This window comes from Lissotriton vulgaris, chromosome 3_1 (assembly GCF_964263255.1).
Source record: "Lissotriton vulgaris chromosome 3_1, aLisVul1.2, whole genome shotgun sequence".
NCBI classification, from domain to species: domain Eukaryota; kingdom Metazoa; phylum Chordata; class Amphibia; order Caudata; family Salamandridae; genus Lissotriton; species Lissotriton vulgaris.
Window position 1 is genome coordinate 559,524,820 of NC_141689.1, and position 20,537 is coordinate 559,545,356.

The 20,537-nt window shown below is 47.5% G+C and overlaps 1 protein-coding gene across 7 annotated transcripts in view; it reads right to left on the minus strand.

Moving 5' to 3' along the window:
- The window catches only part of SSBP2 (single stranded DNA binding protein 2), an 836,850-nt gene that overhangs the window by 24,697 nt on the left and 791,616 nt on the right, over nucleotides 1-20,537 (minus strand). For all 7 annotated transcript variants that reach the window (XM_086960847.1, XM_086960848.1, XM_086960845.1 and 4 more), the window contains one exon: nucleotides 13,819-13,897. In XM_086960847.1, the coding sequence (XP_086816973.1) occupies nucleotides 13,819-13,897 (79 nt within the window). The remainder of the gene's footprint in view (nucleotides 1-13,818; nucleotides 13,898-20,537) is intronic.

Here is a 20,537-nt window from a genome sequence, read left to right on the forward strand (position 1 = left end):
GTCCTAACCGGTCCCAATAAAGAAATACCAAATGGTAGGAATTTCGCATTTATAGAAATATCCGTAAGAAAGGAAGGGCAGGCAAGCTGAACTACCTCTTCATATAGAACATAATAACCTGTTACTTGCTAGCTTAAGAGGAGTTGGGCTGTGGATTTCCCCCACTACCATCACCTACCCAGCCAGCTGTTGGGCAGACTTTCCTTCGTCTCTCTGTCGTTTTTCTCCCCCTACCCATTTCCTTTCCCCCACCCCCTCTACGCTCCACTTTTCTTGTATTCCTATACCCTTTAAAATGTTTTGCTTCTTAACCGAGACCTTGCTGTTTGGCCCTGGCCCGGTGGAGCAACCCGATAGCTAAAGAGGAGATGGGCTTTGGACTTCCCCCTTAGCCGTCACCTACCCAGCCGGACTCGGGGCAAACTTACTTTAGTCTCCCTGTCCTTTATTCCCCTTTCTCACCTTCCCTACCCCCTTTCCCTTCTTCACATCTATGCTCTTGAAATGTTTTTCTAGCAACTGATGTTACCTGACTCTAAGGTACTGTTTAATTTTGTGGAACCTTATGCAATGCGCTCTGATACCTTCGGGTCTAGCCAGTGCTATATCAAGCATTTTGTCAGACGCCCGGTGGAGCTGCTCTCTTCAGCTAATTGAGGAGATCGGCCTTGGTTTTTCCCCTGACCGTCACCTGCCCAGCCAGATACTGGACACTGTTTTTCCCCCTTCTCCCTGTCTCACCCTCCTCCCCTGCGTATTTCTGCAGTTCTGCCTTTCCATGTCTCCTTTCTATTCATTTTTCTGACCAATGCCCTTTGGAGCTTCCAAGGGAGCAATAGAGGAGACTGACCTTGGATTATCTCCCTGGCCGTCACCTACCCACTCGGTCTTTGGGCGGACTTTCCCTGATCTCTTTTCCGTCTTCCCCCTCATCCTCTACCTTCTCACTCCACCTCTCCCCACTCCCTCTCTATTTGGCTCTCAACCTGCTATGGCTCCTTCCTCCCCTCCTTTCCTATCAATTCTCTCAACCGTGTTGTTTACTGTACCTTACTACGCTATTGTAACGGATGTAATTTGTAACGCAATGTTACTCTGCTATAGCGCTCAGATACCTACGGGTCTAGCCAGCACTTTATAATCCTCTTTATGTACAGGCTTATACAACGTTCCCCTGGTTATGCGCTCTGATACCTCCGGGTCTAGATAGCGATATATAACACTCTCAAATTCCAATAAACTAAAAACTGTTTTTCCTGAACGCTGAAACCTGAGCAACATGGACGATGACCGGTGGAGCTGCTTGACAGCTAATGAGAAGTCTGGCCCTGGTTTTGCCCCTTGACCGCACCTACCGAGCCGGTCATTGGGCATTGTTTCCTCCTCGTCTCCCCGCTTTTACTCCTTCCTCCCCTCCCTCCTACAAATTGTTGAAACATTGTTTATGTGTACTGTACCTTACTATGCTCTTATCTGATGTAACTTGTAATGTAACAATCCTAAATGTAAAGTGCTCTGAAACCCTCTTGGGTCAGGTTCGCGCTATATAAAACTTTATAAATAAAATAAAATAAAATTCAGTTTGTAGCACATTCACCCATAGGGCAGACAGGATGACTACCATTTTCCCTGTTAAATGTTTAATGTTTAATGTTACTACAAACTGTAGGCTAAATCGGTTTCTGAGCAAATGATGACAGAATTGTCAAAGTCCAAAACTGAGTGGTGTTGCTAAACTAAACTGGAAGGAGCAGTTCTTTTAAATGCCCTTTGAAAACTATTTTGAAAAAAAAAGATAATCAGAATATGTGTCTGCATAACGTTATTATTTAAGAGACATATGCTTATACGGACTGCAAAAGTCTAATAAACCTGCTGTTTAAACTTGTAAATCACAAGATGTTACCAGGGTGCTTGAAATGATTGGGTGGGACAAAACACACATTTAATGTGAAAGTCACTGAGAATGATTTTCTTGGCCTGGGCCATTAAACTGAAATATTGCCACAAGCTCTTACACTGAACGCCAAAACCTACGGTCTGCAAATTTGTCCAACAACCATATCTTCGTCAGATAGTCCAGAAGACTTTAAACCAAGAACTCGGGTACCAAGTACCGCTGCAAACAGTTGAGGGGAGGCAAAGACGCATTTCCCTTCTTCTCAAACAAGGACCCATAGAATTAACCTGATTTGATAGGCATAGAGGGTTGGGTTGATGCTCTTGAATCAACCTGTAAAGCAAAGGAAATGTGGAACACTGTGAAATACCCATAACCAATTTAGAATAATAACGCCTCAGGGGTAGGATCGAACTTACCTTCTGCAATGTGGGTATCCTTCATGCTTATCTCATCTCTCAAAGCTAAGGGGTCACCTGAAGAGCTGTCCCCACCGTTGAAAATGTTATATTCATTACCCCCCATGCAGACCTGAACACACAACCGTTTGGGTGTTTTAAATCCAATAAAGATGATGGCTGCAAAAGAACAAGACGGGGTCCTACGACAAGAACATTATCTCCAATCCCATTATGCGCGTGTGTGAGATCCTCAATACACATAGAATATATTGTGGCATTGCTGGGGGACATCAATAAACAAAGGAGAAGACTGTCTTTTCGACATGTTTATAACTAGTGCCTTGTCCTTTCAAGCTCAACTGTCAAGCACATGATTCGGTCTCAGACACATCCAGGTCCAAGAGGTGTAACAGCCTTGCCATAAAGTTGACTTTTAGCAGTTACAAATTGAGGTCTTATTGAAGTGTAGGAAGATAGAAACTAGACATAAATAAGGTATCCTTATCTAATCTCTATTCTGCCCCTTATAGAGATACATTTCACTTGTGCAGTCTTGCCAGAAGGAACCACTTGGACACAAGCGGTTACTTGAGACTTAGGGCCATTTGTGCAAAATTCTATTTTTGCTTTTCCTAAATAGCAGGTCCTAAGAAATCGCTATTTAGGAAATTCAAAATAGAATGTACAATAATAGAGATTTCCTAATAGCGATTCCTACAGAGTAGGGATTGCTATTAGAAAATGACTATTTAGGAAATGCTAATCTTAAATGTGAATGGTTTTGCATTTCCACATTTGTGATTTCCAAGTAGGAAAACGCAAATTTAGAAATAGGTGCCTATAACCCTAAGCCCCCCCCCCCCACCGATGCACCCCCAAAAAAGTGGTACACATGTAAAGCGCACAAATGCTCTAGGGGCAAGTGTGAGCTTTATGGCGCTTTCAAAAAGCATTTTGGGGTCCTTTTTTTATTTCACATGGTTACCATCGACTTGACCGTTGATGGTAATAGCATTTGGTCAATGCATATTTCGTATTTAGGAAATGCTTTGTACATATGCTTATGAAATCGCACATAGGAAATCCCTATTTGAGATTTCCTATTAAAGGAATTGCTAAATGCGCTTTCTACTTAGTAGAAATCGCATTTTAAGAATCTCTATCTGCCTTTGTACATTAGGAAAGGCTGTTTTGCATTTCATGACTGACCGAAATTGCTATTCGTCCCATTAAGAAATGCAAAACGCTTTTGTACATATGGTCCTTCGCTCTCTGAAACCTTCAAAAAAGTGTGAACCTACAACTCTGGATGTACATTATAGTTTTCTAAAGAGCCAAAACATGTGTCTAGACCTTCCCAGCTGAACGTCTAAAGGGCGCCAATAAACTGGGTACCATAACATAGGAACATAACAAATATGCCCGCTACACTCACAGGAGCATTCCAAAAAGAAAATAGTTGTATATGACTGGGATTGATGAAACCTAGTGAGATGTCACAATTACTATCCTCTAAAGGCCGAACTCAGGCCAATTAGAAATAACTTGTATTGGTCATGGATTCCTTAGTCACAAACCACATGCATTTGTTTTGTGGTGGGACTGCCTCAAAGGGATGAGAAACTACGCATCATAGATGTCTATAATAGAGGGAAAACAGGATTGTACCAGAGTTACCATTCTGAACTTCTCTATTGGCTCAAAGAAATAAATGCAGGTCCAGGAATGTCACCCATCCATTTGTCCAGAGTAAAGGACATGGAGTAAAAGTCACTGGGTGAGTTCAGACTGATTCCTTTCCATCACCCTTACCACCAATAGCTGTTTTTACAGTAGAAACTGGGGTAATGGGGTGGGAGGAACAACAATAGTACTGCAGAAGAGCATTTACAAATCCCAGACCTACCACGCATGATGTTAAAGGCTCTTTTGAACATAATTGGCTCGTTAGAACATAATTGCACTCTACTCTTTCAAATTACATGCGTTTTTCAGGTAGCGCTTAGACACCTCAGGGTATTGTTGCCCTTTATAAATTATTCATTAATCAGTAAATCTCAGGCAAGATTTCACCAAGATTGAAGCTGAAGAGAGAGGATTCCCACTACATACCCAATTGTGAATCAAAAGGTGGGCTGCTCACCAGTCAGCTGCTTCTTGGATTCTCGAGTCATGAAGGAAATATATAACTCCGCTGGGTGGAATTTTAGTACTTGGAGTACCTCTAACCAGCAAATCCAGGTCACCTTTCAGAGAACAGGGGGACGTATAGCATATCTTAATCCACTTTTGTTGAAAGGTTCAGGGACTGGAGCTTTGAGGGCAGTAGCTTAACCACCTTCAATTTCAGCCTCGGTGCAGCACAATGAACAGTGCAACTATTAGAGAGAATGTTGAATCCGTGCAGGCAATGCCAAAGGCCCCATCACGGTCACTTAATTTGTACAGTTCCCAGATGAAGAGACATATGTTGAATGGAATGCCCCCACAGTCTCCTTAGAAGGGAAGTCAAAGTTTCTGAAGCAAAGTTGGTGGTATAATGTGAATGCAGGGAATCAGAAAAGGTGGAGCCAGCGACTGAGGTGACGCAGCTAGAGGACATCTGGGTGTCGTACACATCCACTGATCAATAGTCATTGCAAGAAATTCTCTTAAAAATCCAATTATATCCATATGCCTGAATCTCATGAGTATCCCTTCTGAATCCTGCTGCCGCACTTGAGTGGAAAGGACGATGAAGCCACCTCTAATTCTAGCAACACTGACCCCTTTGGCTCCTTAAGGAAGCTACTGGTGGCAGTAAACCACCCATTAGAGAATGCCCGGCTGGAAGCACCACATAATGATCTAACACACACTACCATTGACAACCTACTGACAGCTGAAGGGTTCTGTGGCACAAGAGGGGTACCCAGTCTTTCCCTTTACTACGATTTGAGTCAGAATACAAAACATTAGGGGCCAATACCATGCATTTGGGCATGTTAGTGTGACAATGGTGGAATATATAATGGCACAGTAGAGAATCTTAGGAGTAGTGTAGAACCTTTGAGTTTTGTGGTCTACCATTACATCTTTGTTCTCTGCAGCTTGGCACCATGATTAGAACACGGGCCAGACAGGAAGGCTATTTCAAGTTGTAACAGGTAAAAAAAGGCAGAATGTATAGGAATACGCCCCTTTTTTTCCCTAAATTACTTTTTCATATTCCAGTGTGCAGGTTGCCTGGCAAGAAGAGATTCCACAAGACAGAAGCAAGTGGAAGATGTTTATTCATGTTCTCGCTCGATTATTCCTTCTTCATGACGGTGGTCACAGGTGTTGTAAAATGGATTATTGCGACTCACCTCATGAGGTTTCTGGGCAAAACAGGAAAGTAAAACCGTAGATGGGGCGCTAGAGGGCGCACTGCGGAATGGCCGCACTGTCGTGAGGCTCCCGCTGCCCGGAGCTATTATCCGCCTAGGGATCCTGATTACCATCGCTGCGCCCTGATCTGACCCCACAGATCTACTGGGATATCGACTGACCACCCACGGTCCAACTCCTGGGCCATTCGGAGGTTGCTGGCCGAAGCTACGAGGATCCCAAGTTTCCCCGACTTGCGCTCTGGAGGTCTGGTGCCCCTTGGCCCGGTGTCATCGTTCATACCAGTCCGGGGCTCTGCACGTGGGGTGTAGGCCTTGCTCCGCCCCTCTCCACCGGGCCCGCTCGCTAGCCGGGCAGACCGCTTGGTTTTCCCTTGCTGTCGGACTGATCCCTTGGCTCCTACATCTGCCTGCCCGGATACCGTTGCTCACGGAGTCGCAGCGGATCTTCTTCTTGTCTTCTAGGGGCTCGCCCCTTTGATCTGGAAGCAGAGGTGGCCATTTTCTCGTCGTTGGGAGTGGCGGGGCGCGCTGGCCTGCTCGTGCCCCCACGATTCGGGCTTTTTTGGCCGTACCCTTTGTCCGAACTATATCCTGACTCCTATTTGCTTTGGTCCCCTATTGCATCGCTAGCGCACCATTATGGGGAAGCCGGACACTAAACAATCCAAATTGTCTTTTGACTCTGGAGGGGCTAGGCGGGGGACGCGTTTGCTCCAGGAAGCCGGGACTTCGCGGTCCCCCCCCCCGAATGCCGCTGATAGTGTCCCGCAACCACTACAACCGGACTTTACCCAAATGCTGCAGGAGATGAGGCAGGGGTTTGCCACGATAGTGGACAAGGTGGACAAAATATCGTCGCGCATGGATGCGGTCGTCCAGAAGCTGGACGTGCATGAGGAACGATTGACTGCGGCGGAACAGCGCATTTCGGACCACGATGACACGGAGGCCACCCATACCACTCAACTGGCGAGAATGGACAATATATTGCGCGTCATTGCCGCTAAGAATGAGGAGTTGGAGGCGAGGAGTAGGCGCAACAACGTCCGCATCGTAGGTGTGCCGGAGTCCACAAATGTGGGCAAAATGGAGACTTATGTGGAGAGGCTACTGGTGGGCGCCATGGGGGCGGAAGCGTTCTCATCCCAGTTTATCGTTGAGAGAGCGCATCGAACACTGGGACCTCGGCCGGCCTCTGGGGCTGCACCGCGCCCCATCATTGCGCGCCTTTTGAACTATCGTGACCGGGACGCCGCCCTCCAGGCTGCCCGCACTAATAGGGCCCTTTCCTTCGAAGGGGTGTCTTTCACCATGTACCCCGACTTCACGCCGATGGTACAGGACCAGCGTCGTAAGTTCCTGGGGGTGAAAAAGAAACTTCGGGATCTACAGGTGGACTACGCCTTGCTGTATCCTGCCAAACTTAGGGTGACGCACCAGGCTAAACAACATTTTTTCACCAACCCACAGCATGCTGAGGACTTTGCGAAGCGCCTCCAGCGCAAGCGAGCAGCTGCGGATCGTGGAGGCGATCGAGATCCTGAGGATGAGCATTCGGCGGCTGAGGAGGAGGTCGCCTGATTGTGGTGACTTTGGTCTTTGTCTCTCCTTTTATTGTTTTTGGAGTATTCTGGACGATTACCTTTTATATTGACTTCTACTGCCTTCTTTCTCCGCATTTGTGGCCTACCTATTGCCCGCTTTTACTTTTGTTGGGGCTGGGGTCATGTCTTTATTGAGATGAGTGAGTGCGTTTTTTGTTTCTTGGGGTCGGTATGGCACTGCAGGTTGGTGCTATCTGGCGTCGCGCTCTGGGCACCCACCCCCCCGCGCTGCGCCTGGGGCCGTCTGACACTCGTTAGCGCGGACACTGGCGTGGCGCGAGGAAGTGGTATCGTGCACCTCTGGAAGGTTCCCCGGAGGGTGTGCCCCATGTGTACCTTTGGTTTGGATTCTAGTCCTTTGTTGTTTGACTGGATGTGTGTTGGGGGACGGGGGGGGGGGGGGGGGGGGGGGGCGGGGGTGCGTATGGCCTGATAGTTGGGGTGGTATCAGGTGGGTGGGTGGGGCGGGAATGAAGCTGTCCATGTTTGTTTGCCCGGGACTCGTGGGTCGGTATGAGAGGTGCTGCTGTTGTCTGTGTGCACAGGTGTGGTATCGTGCCCGCTGTTTGGGCTGGTCCACTTCTTTATCTGGCGGAACTGATCCTGGGACCTGTGCTCCCGTCCGCTGTGGGCCCGAGTGCACCGGCCGCCATCTTAGGCTGCCACGTGACGGAGAGCGCTTTGCAAGAGAAGCGCGTATGCGAGTTGTGGGTTGCGTAAGCTGGATTGGCAGCGTGCGGCGCGCAGTATGTTCTGAGTGCTTGTTGCATGGATGGTTTGGCTGGGGGGGGGGGGGGGTTGTTGTGGTTTTGGTTGATCGGTTCGGAGATGGCTGGGGAATGTGTGGAGTGTATGTTGGGGGGTGTCCGCGCCCTAGGGTGTGGACCTGTCGCTGGCTGTTGCTGGTAGTTGGATGTCCTGTATTTGCTTTTTGGGTCCCGTGGGGCCCTGACACTGGGTAATGTCGACTGCTGTTATAGATCAGATCTCGATTCTGTCCTGGAATGTACGGGGACTTAATGATGCCAGGAAATGTCGCAGTGTGGTCCAGTATCTGGACAGGCATGCTATTCACGTTGCTCTCCTCCAGGAGACGCATCTGCGTCCCGCTCCTTCCCCCAACTTTGGCGGGCGGTGGGCTGCGGCCAGGAGGTTTGCTTCCTATTCTTCTTATGCTCGAGGGGTTGTCATCCTTGTTAAAAGATCGCTCGCATTTCAGGAACTGGGATTTGTGGGGGACCCTGAGGGGCGCTATGTGCTACTGTGGGGGCGGCTTGGGCAGGACACTGTGCTGTTTGTTAATTGCTATGCTCCTAATGTCGATACGCCAATCTTTTTTGTCACTTTGTGGGGTCATGTTCTTGCTGTGGATGCCACTTACATTGTGTGGGGGGGGGATTTCAATTTTGCATTTCATGCCCAGTCGGACAGATCGGAGGGGAGTCCTCAGTATAATGTACAGGCTAGAGAAGTGTTGCGTGGAATTGTGGAGGAGGCTGGGTTGGTCGACAGCTGGAGGTACACCCACCCTGCCACCAGGGAGGGCACTCATTACACCACACATGCTCGTTCATGGGCGAGACTGGACTATGTGTTTCTCTCTAGAGGGTTGGTAGCTGGCCTACGAGAGGCTACACATCTGGCTCGGACGTACTCTGATCACTGTCCGGTGAAGGTTGTTCTATCCGTCCCCGGGCTGCATAGGCCGCGCCCACCTTGGCGTCTATTTCCAACTGCTTTGCTTGATCCGGTGTTCAGGGAGGAGCTTGGTGTGGAGGTAGAGGCGTTCTTCCCTAGAAACAAGGGCTCTGTGGACAGCGTCGAGGTTATATGGGAGGCGTTCAAGGTTACGATCCGGGGTGTCACTATTTCTAAAAGCTGTGGAGTACTTCGACTGATTGTTCGGACCCTCGAGAACTTGGAAGCTGACTTGCGGGATTTAGAACGCAGGATGCAGGTTGACTCTGATCCCGATCTTCTGGTGCAGTTCCGTACTAAACTCTCCGAGTACGAGGAGGAGGCTGCTAGAGAGGCTAAGCATAGGGGGAAATACTGGACGGCGAGGCGATACTGTGAGGGGGAGAGGCCCGGTAAGGTCCTCGCTGCCCTTACTAGACATCCAAGACATGGGTCGGACGTGTTGGAATTGGTGTCACCGGATGGCACTCGCTGTCGTGACACTTCGGAGATTCAGCGTGCTTTTATTGACCATTATGCGCACCTTTACACGACACAGCAGACGGGTGAGACTCGGTATGGTGGATTTCTTGACGAGCTGGCACTTTGTTGGTTATCGGATGGCCATCGAGAGTTCTTAGGCAGGCCCCTGGAGGTGGTGGAGGTCAGGAATGCCATCATGTCTCTGTCTAATGGGAAGGCCGCCGGTCTGGATGGCCTTCCTGCTGAATTTTATAAGTGTTACGTGGACACCACGGCCCCTGTTCTCCGTGAGGTTTTTGAGGAGTCCCTGGAGGAGGGGCGTCTGCCGGGCTCCATGCGTGAGGTCGCCATTACGTCGCTGCTCAAGCCGGGTAAGGATCCGCTGGATGTGGGCTCCTATAGGCCCCTCTCATTGCTCAATTGTGATGTTAAAATTCTCGCGAAGGTCTTGGCAGTAAGACTAGCCGAGCTCATGCCCGTTATTGTATTGCCCGATCAGTCGGGATTTGTGCCCGGCCGTGCTACCTCCCACAATCTTCGCACCTTGTTTTCGCTTGTGTCGACCATTGCTCCTACTGTCCCGGTTGCCGCTATCTTTCTTGATGCCACTAAGGCGTTTGACTCTGTTGAGTGGGGCTATCTTATTGATGTTCTCTGTCGGATGGGCTTCCCCAGGATCTTCATCTCATGGGTTAAGCTCTTATATACTGATCCCATGGCGAGGGTAGTGGTGAATGGGGTGTTATCCCCCTCGTTCCCTCTTACGAGAGGGACCCGACAGGGATGCCCCCTCTCGCCCCTCTTGTTTGCTATAGCCATTGAGCCGCTGGCCGGCAGGATTCGTCAATTTCACCAGCAGAGCGCCTTTAATTGTCTTCAGCGGCAGGTCGGTATTTCTTTATACGCCGACGATGTTACACTCTATATTAAAGACCCTGAGAACAACCTTAATTCGCTCTTACGGGAGCTGGTCGCTTTTGGAGGTGTCTCCGGTGTCCATATCAACTGGCGGAAGTCTCAGCTTTTCCCCCTCACTGCTGCTGTAACTAGGTTTCCCCTTGACTATCCTCTGGAATGGTGTGATTCGGAGTTGCGATATCTCGGCATTGTCGTGTCCTTGGATAGAGAAGAATCGGTTCGGCTTAATTATGGAGTGGCTATTACTAAACTTGCAGATGACGTCACTAGATGGATGTCCTTGCCTCTCTCCATGGCCGGTAGGGCGTCCCTTATCAAGATGGTAGTTTTGCCCCGCTTTCTTTACCTCTTTCAAAACCTTCCGTATCATCCTGGTGCTTATTTTTTTCGCAGACTTCGCTCCGAGCTCATACGATTGTTCTGGGGGGGCAGGCAGCCGCGGGTGGCTTGGGCTACCCTTACGTTGCCCTATGCTGATGGCGGTTTCGACGTCCCTGACTTTGAGCTTTATTATCTTAGCGCTCAGGCGCATTACGCTTATCACTAGATGCGCCCCATGCCGTTTATGCCCCAAATTGCTGCTGAACATTGGGTTGCCCACCCGCTCCCTCTGGAGGGGATGGTTTTGGGCAAGGTGTCAGATGTGGAAACGCCTCGCACAACGGTGACGTGCACGGTGGATGCTTGGAAACGGGTGGCTCAATTGCTGGGCGTTTCCTTTCTCTATTCGCCGACCTTGCCTCTGTCTTATCATCCTGATTTGTCGCTGTTGTTGGAAACGGAGTTTCAGCGAATGTGTCGTCGGCTCGGTATCCTCACGTGGGGCGACTTGTTTCATGAAGGTGCCTTCCGTACGCAGGCTCATTTCTTCGGAGTGGCTGCTTGCTCCCCTCTGGAGCTGTTCTACTTTATCCGCTTACGGCAGGGCATGCGTGCTCTGCTACCGGATTTCCCTTCGGAGCCTGGGGTTACCCTCCCCCTCCACGTGCTTTTGGTTTCGGATGGGCGACACCTGGTGTCGAAATTATACGGGGCTATTCGCAGACAGCGTTCGGTCCCAGCCAATCGGGTGCGCGAGCAATGGGTTGCTGAGTTGGGAGCCCCTATTACCGATGAGCAATGGAAGTACTGCTGTGGGCTCACGGCCAATGTTTCCTCTAGTTGTCGCCTTAAAATTATCCACTACAAGTTTGTTCAGAGGTACTATTATACCCTGGCGAGGAAACTACGGTTTCATTTAGCAGAGGATGACAGGTGTGCTAGGTGTCGTGCGGAAGGCGCTGACTTCCTGCACTTGGCTTGGAGCTGCGCGGGGGTGCTGGAATATTGGACTCAGGTTCATGAAGCCCTGCAGATTATGGCGGAGGATGGGGTGGCATTTGGCCCCTTAGTGATGTTGCTGGGCTACTCTAGGGACGTGCCTGCCTCTCACCGTAGATTTGTTGATGTGGCCCTGCTGCTGGCTAAGCGTAGGGTTGCTTGTTGCTGGGGTCGTGGCAGAGTGCCGCGCTTTCAGGATTGGGTGACTGACCTCATATACTGTCAGGATCAATACAATATCTACGCTGACTTGATGCCTGTCCGATGCAGACCGAAGGACTTTTGGAGTCCGCTCCAGGTGTACCTCCTAACCAGAGCTGTGCAGGACTCGGATTCTGAACTTGGGGACCGTGAAGGGATTGGTTAATGGCAACATGGTGGGCTGGGATTTTATATTACACCTGCTGATCTCCTAGTATCGGGGGAGAGGCTGGGTTGTCTCCTCTACATGCGAGCTCTTGGGGGCTGTGGTTCCCTTTACGACAAGTGTGTGGCTAGGAAATGAGATCGTATCCCTGTAAGGTGTCTTTATTTTATGTGTCCCTTTTGTCTGAGTCTCCTTTGTTTTATATGCTATACGCTAACGGAATGTGTCCATACTGTATTGTCTTATTAGCTTGCCTGTACATGCTGGATCATTGCTCTCTAATTTGCACTGTACATTTCGATGTTGCTCCGTGTATTGGCTGGTATGCGGTCCTGCCCTTGCTTGTATCTCATTTTTTGGTTCTGACGTACCATTGTGATGGCCATATGTGACTGTATGTATTGTGTATGCACTTCCCTTTTCCCTGCTTGTCTCCAAATAAAGGTTTAAAAAAAAAACAAAAAGTAAAACCGTAGATATTACTGCATTTACCTCTAGTACTTCTCTCAAAAGAGGCACATCCATTGCTTTGCACTTATGTGCAACATATCTCAAACCAGTTTCACGGATTTATCTCTAAAGACAGCATAAAGCCTGTAAACATTTAAAGATCATAACATTTTTCCACATTCAGTTTTTGGCAGAAATGGTAAAAAGCACAGTTTACATGCCTACACTCTGCAGTGAACAGTAGCAGATGTGCTATAACAGTTACTATACCCTAAGTGACACTAGATTTGATCTACAGACAGTGCTGCAGTAAAAACGATAGAGCCATCAAGAAGAGTGATCAGTGATGTTTATTTCTGTGTAAACAGAAGTACTGCTATTAGGTATACTTGATGACCAGCATTAAGGAATAGAAAACACGTCATTCTTTACCCTCATGAAGATTAGGGATTGAGAGTTTAACTACATGTCTGTGAATGCCACCTCATGTCCCAAAGAGTGTTTAGGAACATTGGGTGGCAATTAAATATGGGCGGAAAATTCGTTCCGCTCGCGGAATTTGCGAATTTTTGGCAATTTCGCGAAGCGCCCGACATTGCCCAAAAATCCGCAATTCGGGAGTTGGCGGATTTTTTTTCTTGTTCACGCTTCAAAAATAAAATCTCGCTCGCGCGACATTGGGTTATCATGATTCTGCGTTCGCTGATGAGTTTTCCTCACTGTTCGCGTGCGCTGCGAGATTTCGATAGCTGGCCGAGCGACGCCGCAATCGCGAACACGTCATTGCGACCCGAAACAGGAAATTGCGAACACAGACACGTCATTGCGACCCGAAACAGGAAATTGCGGACACGTCATTGCAACCCGAAACAGGAAAAAGGCATTGTGAGCAGGCTGGTTAAGTGGAAACAACATGTTCGTGACCGTTGCAACCGCATGCGCAAGTTCTCGTTCCCTAACTGGTAAAAAAAATCTCGCAAAAATAAATAAATTGCAAGCTCGCGGAATTTGGCGGATTTTTGCGAATTGCGATTACAAATTTGCAAATTCTGCCCATGCTTAGTGCCAATGCCACCAAGTAGATTACTAGCCATCAATTGACTGCAATTACTTACACTAGAGAACATTTGCAAAAAGACTTAGATGTCCAAATCACTGCAAGATGTTTAGAATTAAAGTTAAGGGAAAGACCTGAACTGCAGATTGGCTAGGAAAGTATAGGATTAACTCAGCTCACAAAAGAAACATTAGGACACATTCAAACAATACTCATTTTGATTAGCCAAAAACCAAAGCCCACCACTCAAACAATATAAAAGATTTGTACCTAAAGATCCATTCATATGATGTGGTTCCATGCCGCCCAAGCCACTGAGTGGACCATCCGAACCTGGTCCCATTGGAAACTGCAAAGAGAGAATTTGAATACGTTGGAAAAACAGGTTCCTAGGTTCTAATTTTATAGCACACACAGTTACAACAGAATGCATTCTTTATCATCTCGTGGTGCAAGTTAAAGTTCTCGCTTACATCAGTGTGTGATAGGACTATATGAAACAATGATACACCCATAATTAAACACCACACCCTCGATGCAACCATACAGACAACCCGTTCTCATGTAGTGGATGGCATTAAAGGCAAAATATCTGGAAGCTAACTAGTACCAAAAAAAAAACCTTCAAACACATTACAAGAAGAAAAGGAGCAAGGTTCTTGCCTGCTTTGCATACACAATATAGTCATCAGAGACGCATTGGTTATAAACCCCAGAACCCTAGATTATATTTATAGTTTTAAATGTTCGATCCTTCATCTATTTGATGAAGTCTTAATAAAAACAATCCCCGTACTGGACGGTGGAACAGTGAACAAAACTAAGACATCTAAAGAGGATTGTTTAGCTTTTAGAAAAAAGTTTTTAAAAACTATGATTTTGGAGAATTGCCCTTTTAATAACAGTCACCCATAGGGTGTAGTCCAGTCTTATGAAGTATTATGAAGGATTGTGCTCTTAAGTGTTTCAAATCAAACGTGCACAGAAACATACAAGGCTGTAGCCTTGACAAGCTGGAACAAATAAAATATATAATGTGTGCAATAGGTTTTATTCTCAATGCACAAAATAGCACTTTAACCTCCTGATGGGCTAATTAATGTCCAGCCACCTAGCGTGTTATCCAGTGCCATGAAAATTAATTCTCGAGTTCAGCCCGCAAACAAGCGCATTACTGTAGGGGCAGAAGGGCCAATCACAAACCAACTCAATATTCAGGAATGTACATGCGGCCCAGCCATCCAACAAACCCAGGCACTTCCTAGACTAAACTGGCAACCACCAACTTTGACGAAGAACATAGATGCCTCTGTGCTCGAACAGGGACGTAGAATATTCCATAGCAAATTTATGTTTTAGTGGATAAAAATGTAGGCAACATACAAACACCTTCCGCTATTAGTACAGGATATGCATAAATATAAATGCCTTTTTACTAACATATAAGACCATGCGCGTAAACAGCAATATGCTGAGCAGTAAGGTAGTCACTTCTTTCTTTTGAAATGAGCAGCTCATAAGAGGTTATGGTTACATAGGCGTACCTATGCTTTCTTTCCCTGGTCCTTTGGACATCTGCACAACTGCACAATTTCTAATTCTGAACCTTTTATGGTGCAACTTAAGACTCACAACCATCGGACCACCAATGGCCGCCCATCACCTGGACTGTTTCTTGGTTCTGTTCCTCCATTTCTGATCGGCCTACTACTGCTCACTTTTGTATCTGCTGCCACCACAAAGCATTCTACTGAATGACGGCAGAATATTACCAGTAACATAAAAGATAAAAAATGGACCACAAACACAGCTTTTGTAAGGAAATGTATATCTGCCTGTGGCTTAGTGGATATGGTCAGTAAAAGACAGCAGATGATCAACAGGGATGTTCTGTTGGTGGCAGAAATTTCTCCAATGGTGATACAGCCTTGTGATGGTGGATCAAGGCTTTTTTCTCCTCGAGAACTAGCATATGATTTAAAGGGAATCTGGACCCCGATAGACTCCTCGATGTTCGGCTAAGCGGTATTTCTTCCTGGCACACATTAATCGAGGGTGTCTGCCTGGGCCTCAAAGTAAGTGTATGGCACAAGGGTTATGGCGTTCACAAGAGTTGGTGACACAGAGTATCGTGCAGGAAAGGTGACCACCAACACTGCATCTTGGGCCTATTGCAGTCGGAGCCCCAAACTTTGTAGTTCTCTTTTAGAGAAGCGAGTCGACCTGAAGAAAGAGTATATGCCTGGCTGCAGAAAAGTAAGACCAAGTACTGGAGTATGGATAGTGTCCTACCTTTCCTTTCCTATGAAAATAAAAATGTTTGGTAGGGCATCCTTAGCGCACATCTTGTCACCCGGTCTATCCGTTTCGTGATCTGATGACAGACAATTTAATTGTCAGTTCTTCATCTTCTTTAACATGGTGTAAATTTGAAAATAATTCTTTCCGTATTGAAAAAAAAAAATCATTGAAAGATGGGCAAATTGACACCAAAACAACATGGTCAGTTCCACTGCCGATTAGGATGTTAAAAAAATACTCTGTTGACAATCTAGGTACACTAAGACTAGTGTCCAAAACGTCTGCTCAACAAGCACCAATGAGCGGAGCAACCGCTCAGACTGGCTTTGAATCTGATCATGGATTTGACAGCATGAACATAATTCATGGTTTCATATCAACGCCATTAGGTCACATACAATATGCTCCTACAGAACAGAGTTACTGTTCTAGACCTTCCAAAAAAGATAGCAGTAGAGGCAAAGATGGCAATCTTTGAGGCTCTGTCCTGCACAAGAATGTATACCCATACACATAAAGCTTAAGTCTCGATCATAAATGAACTATGATGAATGATGGCTCAGTGGGAGATTGTCTAAAGACAAAAAAAAAAATCCACGGCCACAGAAAGCAAAACACCCTTCATTCTTGTTTTAATAAAACTAATGATTGGTTTTCAAGTGACATGAACATTGTCCAAAATTCCACTCCATGTAGGCAAGTTTCACTGGCTCACTGTCAAATGCATCAGATAAAACACCCGCATATGTCTGCTTCAGAAGTCACTTATGGTCAGAGCATGGCTTGGATTCTTAGATAAGTAGCGAGAGACGGTCATGGGTAAAGGCTGCTGTCACATTTTAGATATTTAATTTACTGAGGATTACCATTTTTGAATACTGCGATGATTCTATGTTGCAATACCTACTGCGCGGATTTCAATATGTTCTCCTCAAACTAAAAGAGAAACACAGGAACAAGAGAGACGTAATTCGATATTACAGCTATATATCAGAAATAAAAAACCCGATAGATCATTCACACACCGCCTTTGCTGCAGAGCTACTGCTAACAAAATCTTTCATACTCTAAACCAGCTGTGATGTGGATGCAAGTGTAGAACCTTAATTCCCTTCCTTCTTTCGGATCTTGGAGCTTTGCAACAAACGCCTGCTAGCTATGTGTTTGATACTAGTTAACCTCCCCTTCTGTCAAGGCCTCAAACGAGGCTGTTTACCTTCCCTCTGACACTTCTGGTCTTTTGATTCGCAGCCTCCACGCCAGGCACCTCTTTGGGGGCCATCGTGCACTTTACAAGCTATTTCCTTGGTCTTCCTCAACTGATCAAAGTAGCACGCTAGACAGGAACCAGATATTACAAATGGACTACTTCAGGCACAACATTAAAAATATTACTAAACATCGCAAATCACTATAGGAAAAAAATCCATAACTTCTGTAAGGTGCCAAAATAAAATAAAAATGAAAATAGAAGTCTGTATAAAGCAAAGTATTAGTATATCACTACGGATAAAGAGAATTAGTAGCAATAATAAATGTTAGTCTACTGATTAAACAGCGTTTGCAACAAAAAATATACCAGAAGACAATCATGTTTTATAATGTCAGAATGTGGTCGAAATGAACACCAGATGAGCCAAAGCAGCGGCGGGCCATGCACATAAATACATCTCCCACAACGTCACAGGATCACATAGATGCCGATGGTTGACCTAGCTGGCTCAACCAGAGCATCCTCAAGTCTGACATGACCGTGGGAGCGGGGGGGGGGGGGGGGGGGGGGGGGGATGCTTCACAATGGGAAGTAAATGAGGTTGAAAATGCGAGACAATTAAGCTAATCAGAGACAGAGTAAGGGGGGCTTCAGTGGCCGTTAAGGTGACCGACTATGCACTTTGACTAAAAAAAAAAAAAAAAAACCTCCACCTCAGCAAGCTGTAGATCAAGATCCCGGAGATCTTTAAGAGGAAGCATCCAGTCGAGCATTGCTCATTGCCACCACCTGATCTAAAATAATGATTGAACTAGAATTACCATCATTCACCTGCCTCTGTAGTGCTTAGAAATGGCCTAAACCCATCTTTGCAAGAAATCAAAATAATTAGGAGATTTAGCAAAGATATGTAATTGTGACATACCAGTCTACGGATGGACATGGGTTTTGTAAAGAAGCTGGGAAACGTTGGTTTAATTGAAAGAGACCATGTTTGACAGATCTTCACGCACAGATAGCTAAATTGTTTCCAACGGCAGGCGTATACAGTCTTGGTGGAGGGATGCCTGGCTGCAAGAATAACGCTACAGACTTTGGCGGAAGGTCAAAAGGCTATCCACTGCCACCACTCAATCTCCTTGCAGGAAGGCGGAGAGTGGATCGGTTCGGGTGGAGGACTTCACCTGCTGCTGTGGAAGAAGATCCTCCCAAAGGGCCAGCCTAATCGGAGGATCAATGGCCATGCTCAGGAGCCAGGGATTCTAGACCTCCATGCCCAATCCGGAGCAACAAGGATGACTTGGCCCAGTCATTCCTGATCTTCTTGAAAACTTTTGGGAGGAGCGGTATGGGCTGAAAGGCGTACAGGAGGCCTGCGCTCCTCTTACAAAAAAAAGCGTCTCAGAGAGAGGCGTCTTGGAAACTCCAGTGTGCAAAACTGCTGATATTGTGCATTCTTGGTGGAGGCAAACAGATCTAGCCAAGGCTTTCCCCACTACTTAAAGAGTCCTTGCACCACCTCCGGGTGGAGACGCCATTCATGATCTGCTAGGCATCGGCGGCTAAGTTTGTCTGGCGTTCAGGGAATCTGCCTGGTGTTGAACCAAAAGGGATATGCCCTGCTGTTCCAGTCATTTCCAGTGACATAGGGCCTCCTGGCAAAGGTTCACGACCCCACCAGCCCTGTTTGTTGCAGTACCAAATGGCAGTGATGTTGTCCATGAACATCTGCACTATCCTTTCCTTGTTGGAAGGTAGAAAGGCTTTCAATGCCAGTCTAATCGCATGGAGCTCCAGCACGTTGATGTAGAGTCCGAATTCCGCTGGAGATCAGAGTCTTCTAATCTCCACTTCTCCCAGGTGGCCGCCCCATCCCGACACATGTCACTACTATGAGATCTGGAAGGGAGAGTGGTATGCCCCTGACAATCGTGATTCCTCAGCCATCATTTCAGGTCCTTTGCATTTCCCTCCAAGACCTAGACCATGTCGGAGAGACTCCCCTGATGATGTGTCCACTGGAACTTCAGGCCCCACTGCAGAGCCTGCATATGCCTTCAGGCATGTGTCACCAGCAGGATGCAAGCGGTCATGAGGTCCAGCAGCCTCAGAGTCAGTCTCACCAAAACCCAGGAGAGAGGCTGAAACAGCACTGTGTCCAGAACAGCTCCAATGAAAGGGAGAGTCTGAGAGGGAGTCAGGTGTCACTTCAACATGTTGATAGTGAACCCCAGCGAATACAGGCGGTTCACCAAAGTATAGAGGTGGGAGACAACAGCTTGGGGTGAGACAGCCTTCAGCAGCCAGCCGTCAAGATAGGCACCCCTAACCTCAAAAATGAGCTACGACCACCGCCATCACCTTGGAGAACACCCGAGGGGGTGCTGGTAGAGCTAAAAGGGAGCACAATGAACTGAAACTGCTTGTGGCCCACCGTAAACCGCAGGTAGCACAGATGGACAGGTATGACAGGGATTTGAAAATAGGCATCCTGCAAGTCCAATGCTACCATCCAGTGTCCTGGGCCCAGGTCAGATAAGACCTGAGCCAATGTGAGCATCTTGAATTTCTCCTTTTGATGAAGTAGTTGAAGGCTCTGAGATGTAGGACACGACGAAGACCCGTGTCCTTTTTGGGGACCAGAAAGTAGCAGGAATAGCAACCACAGACTACTTCTGGCACCGGAGCCCTCTCTATGACTCCCTTGGCCAAGAGAGCCACAACTTCCACGCTGAGAAGAGACAGGTGATCCTCTATCAGCCAGTCATAAGATAGTGGCATGGAGGAAGGGATAGTCTTGAAGGTGAGGGAGCAGGGCTCTTTGGACGATCTGCAAAACCCACCTGTCTAATGTTATAGACTGCCAGTGGTGGAGAATGTAAAAAAAAAAAAATGGTAATGCAGTTTCTTATATAGCGCACGTATCACCACAAAGGGTATCTCAGCGCTTGCTTTGGGACCCCGTCCTGATTTTTCCCTGTGGGATAGCCCAGCTGGGCACCCCCAAGGTGAAAGCCAGGCATCCCGCCGCGGGGGCCATAGTGGAGATTGAGCAAGCTATTGCCCAGAGTTGCAGAGCGGGAACCCCTGATTCAAGTAGGTACCGAAGCGAGAATTATCAGATCCGTGGACATTTGGGCTCCAAACCCTGCCGCGTCGGGAATTGAACCCTGGTCCCAGGCCGACCTCTGCTTCTGGGTCTGCCTCCTCTAACCGGTGAGCCACACTTCTCCAATGTGGCGGATCCTGCCACCAACTGGACACCCATGATCTAAAAGGGCAAGATTACGAAGGTTTGGAGGCTGCAGCTGCTGAAGGGTGGTGGTTGGCCCAGACTGCGGACTACAGGACCCACACGGCTGGTAAGAATCACGCCCTCGTCCCAATAAGGCTGGGAAGCTTGCGCGGCTCAGTGGCTGGGAAAGGCAGACTGCGGTTGACGTGAGGCAGCAGAGGGGCCCAAGGACCTGACCAT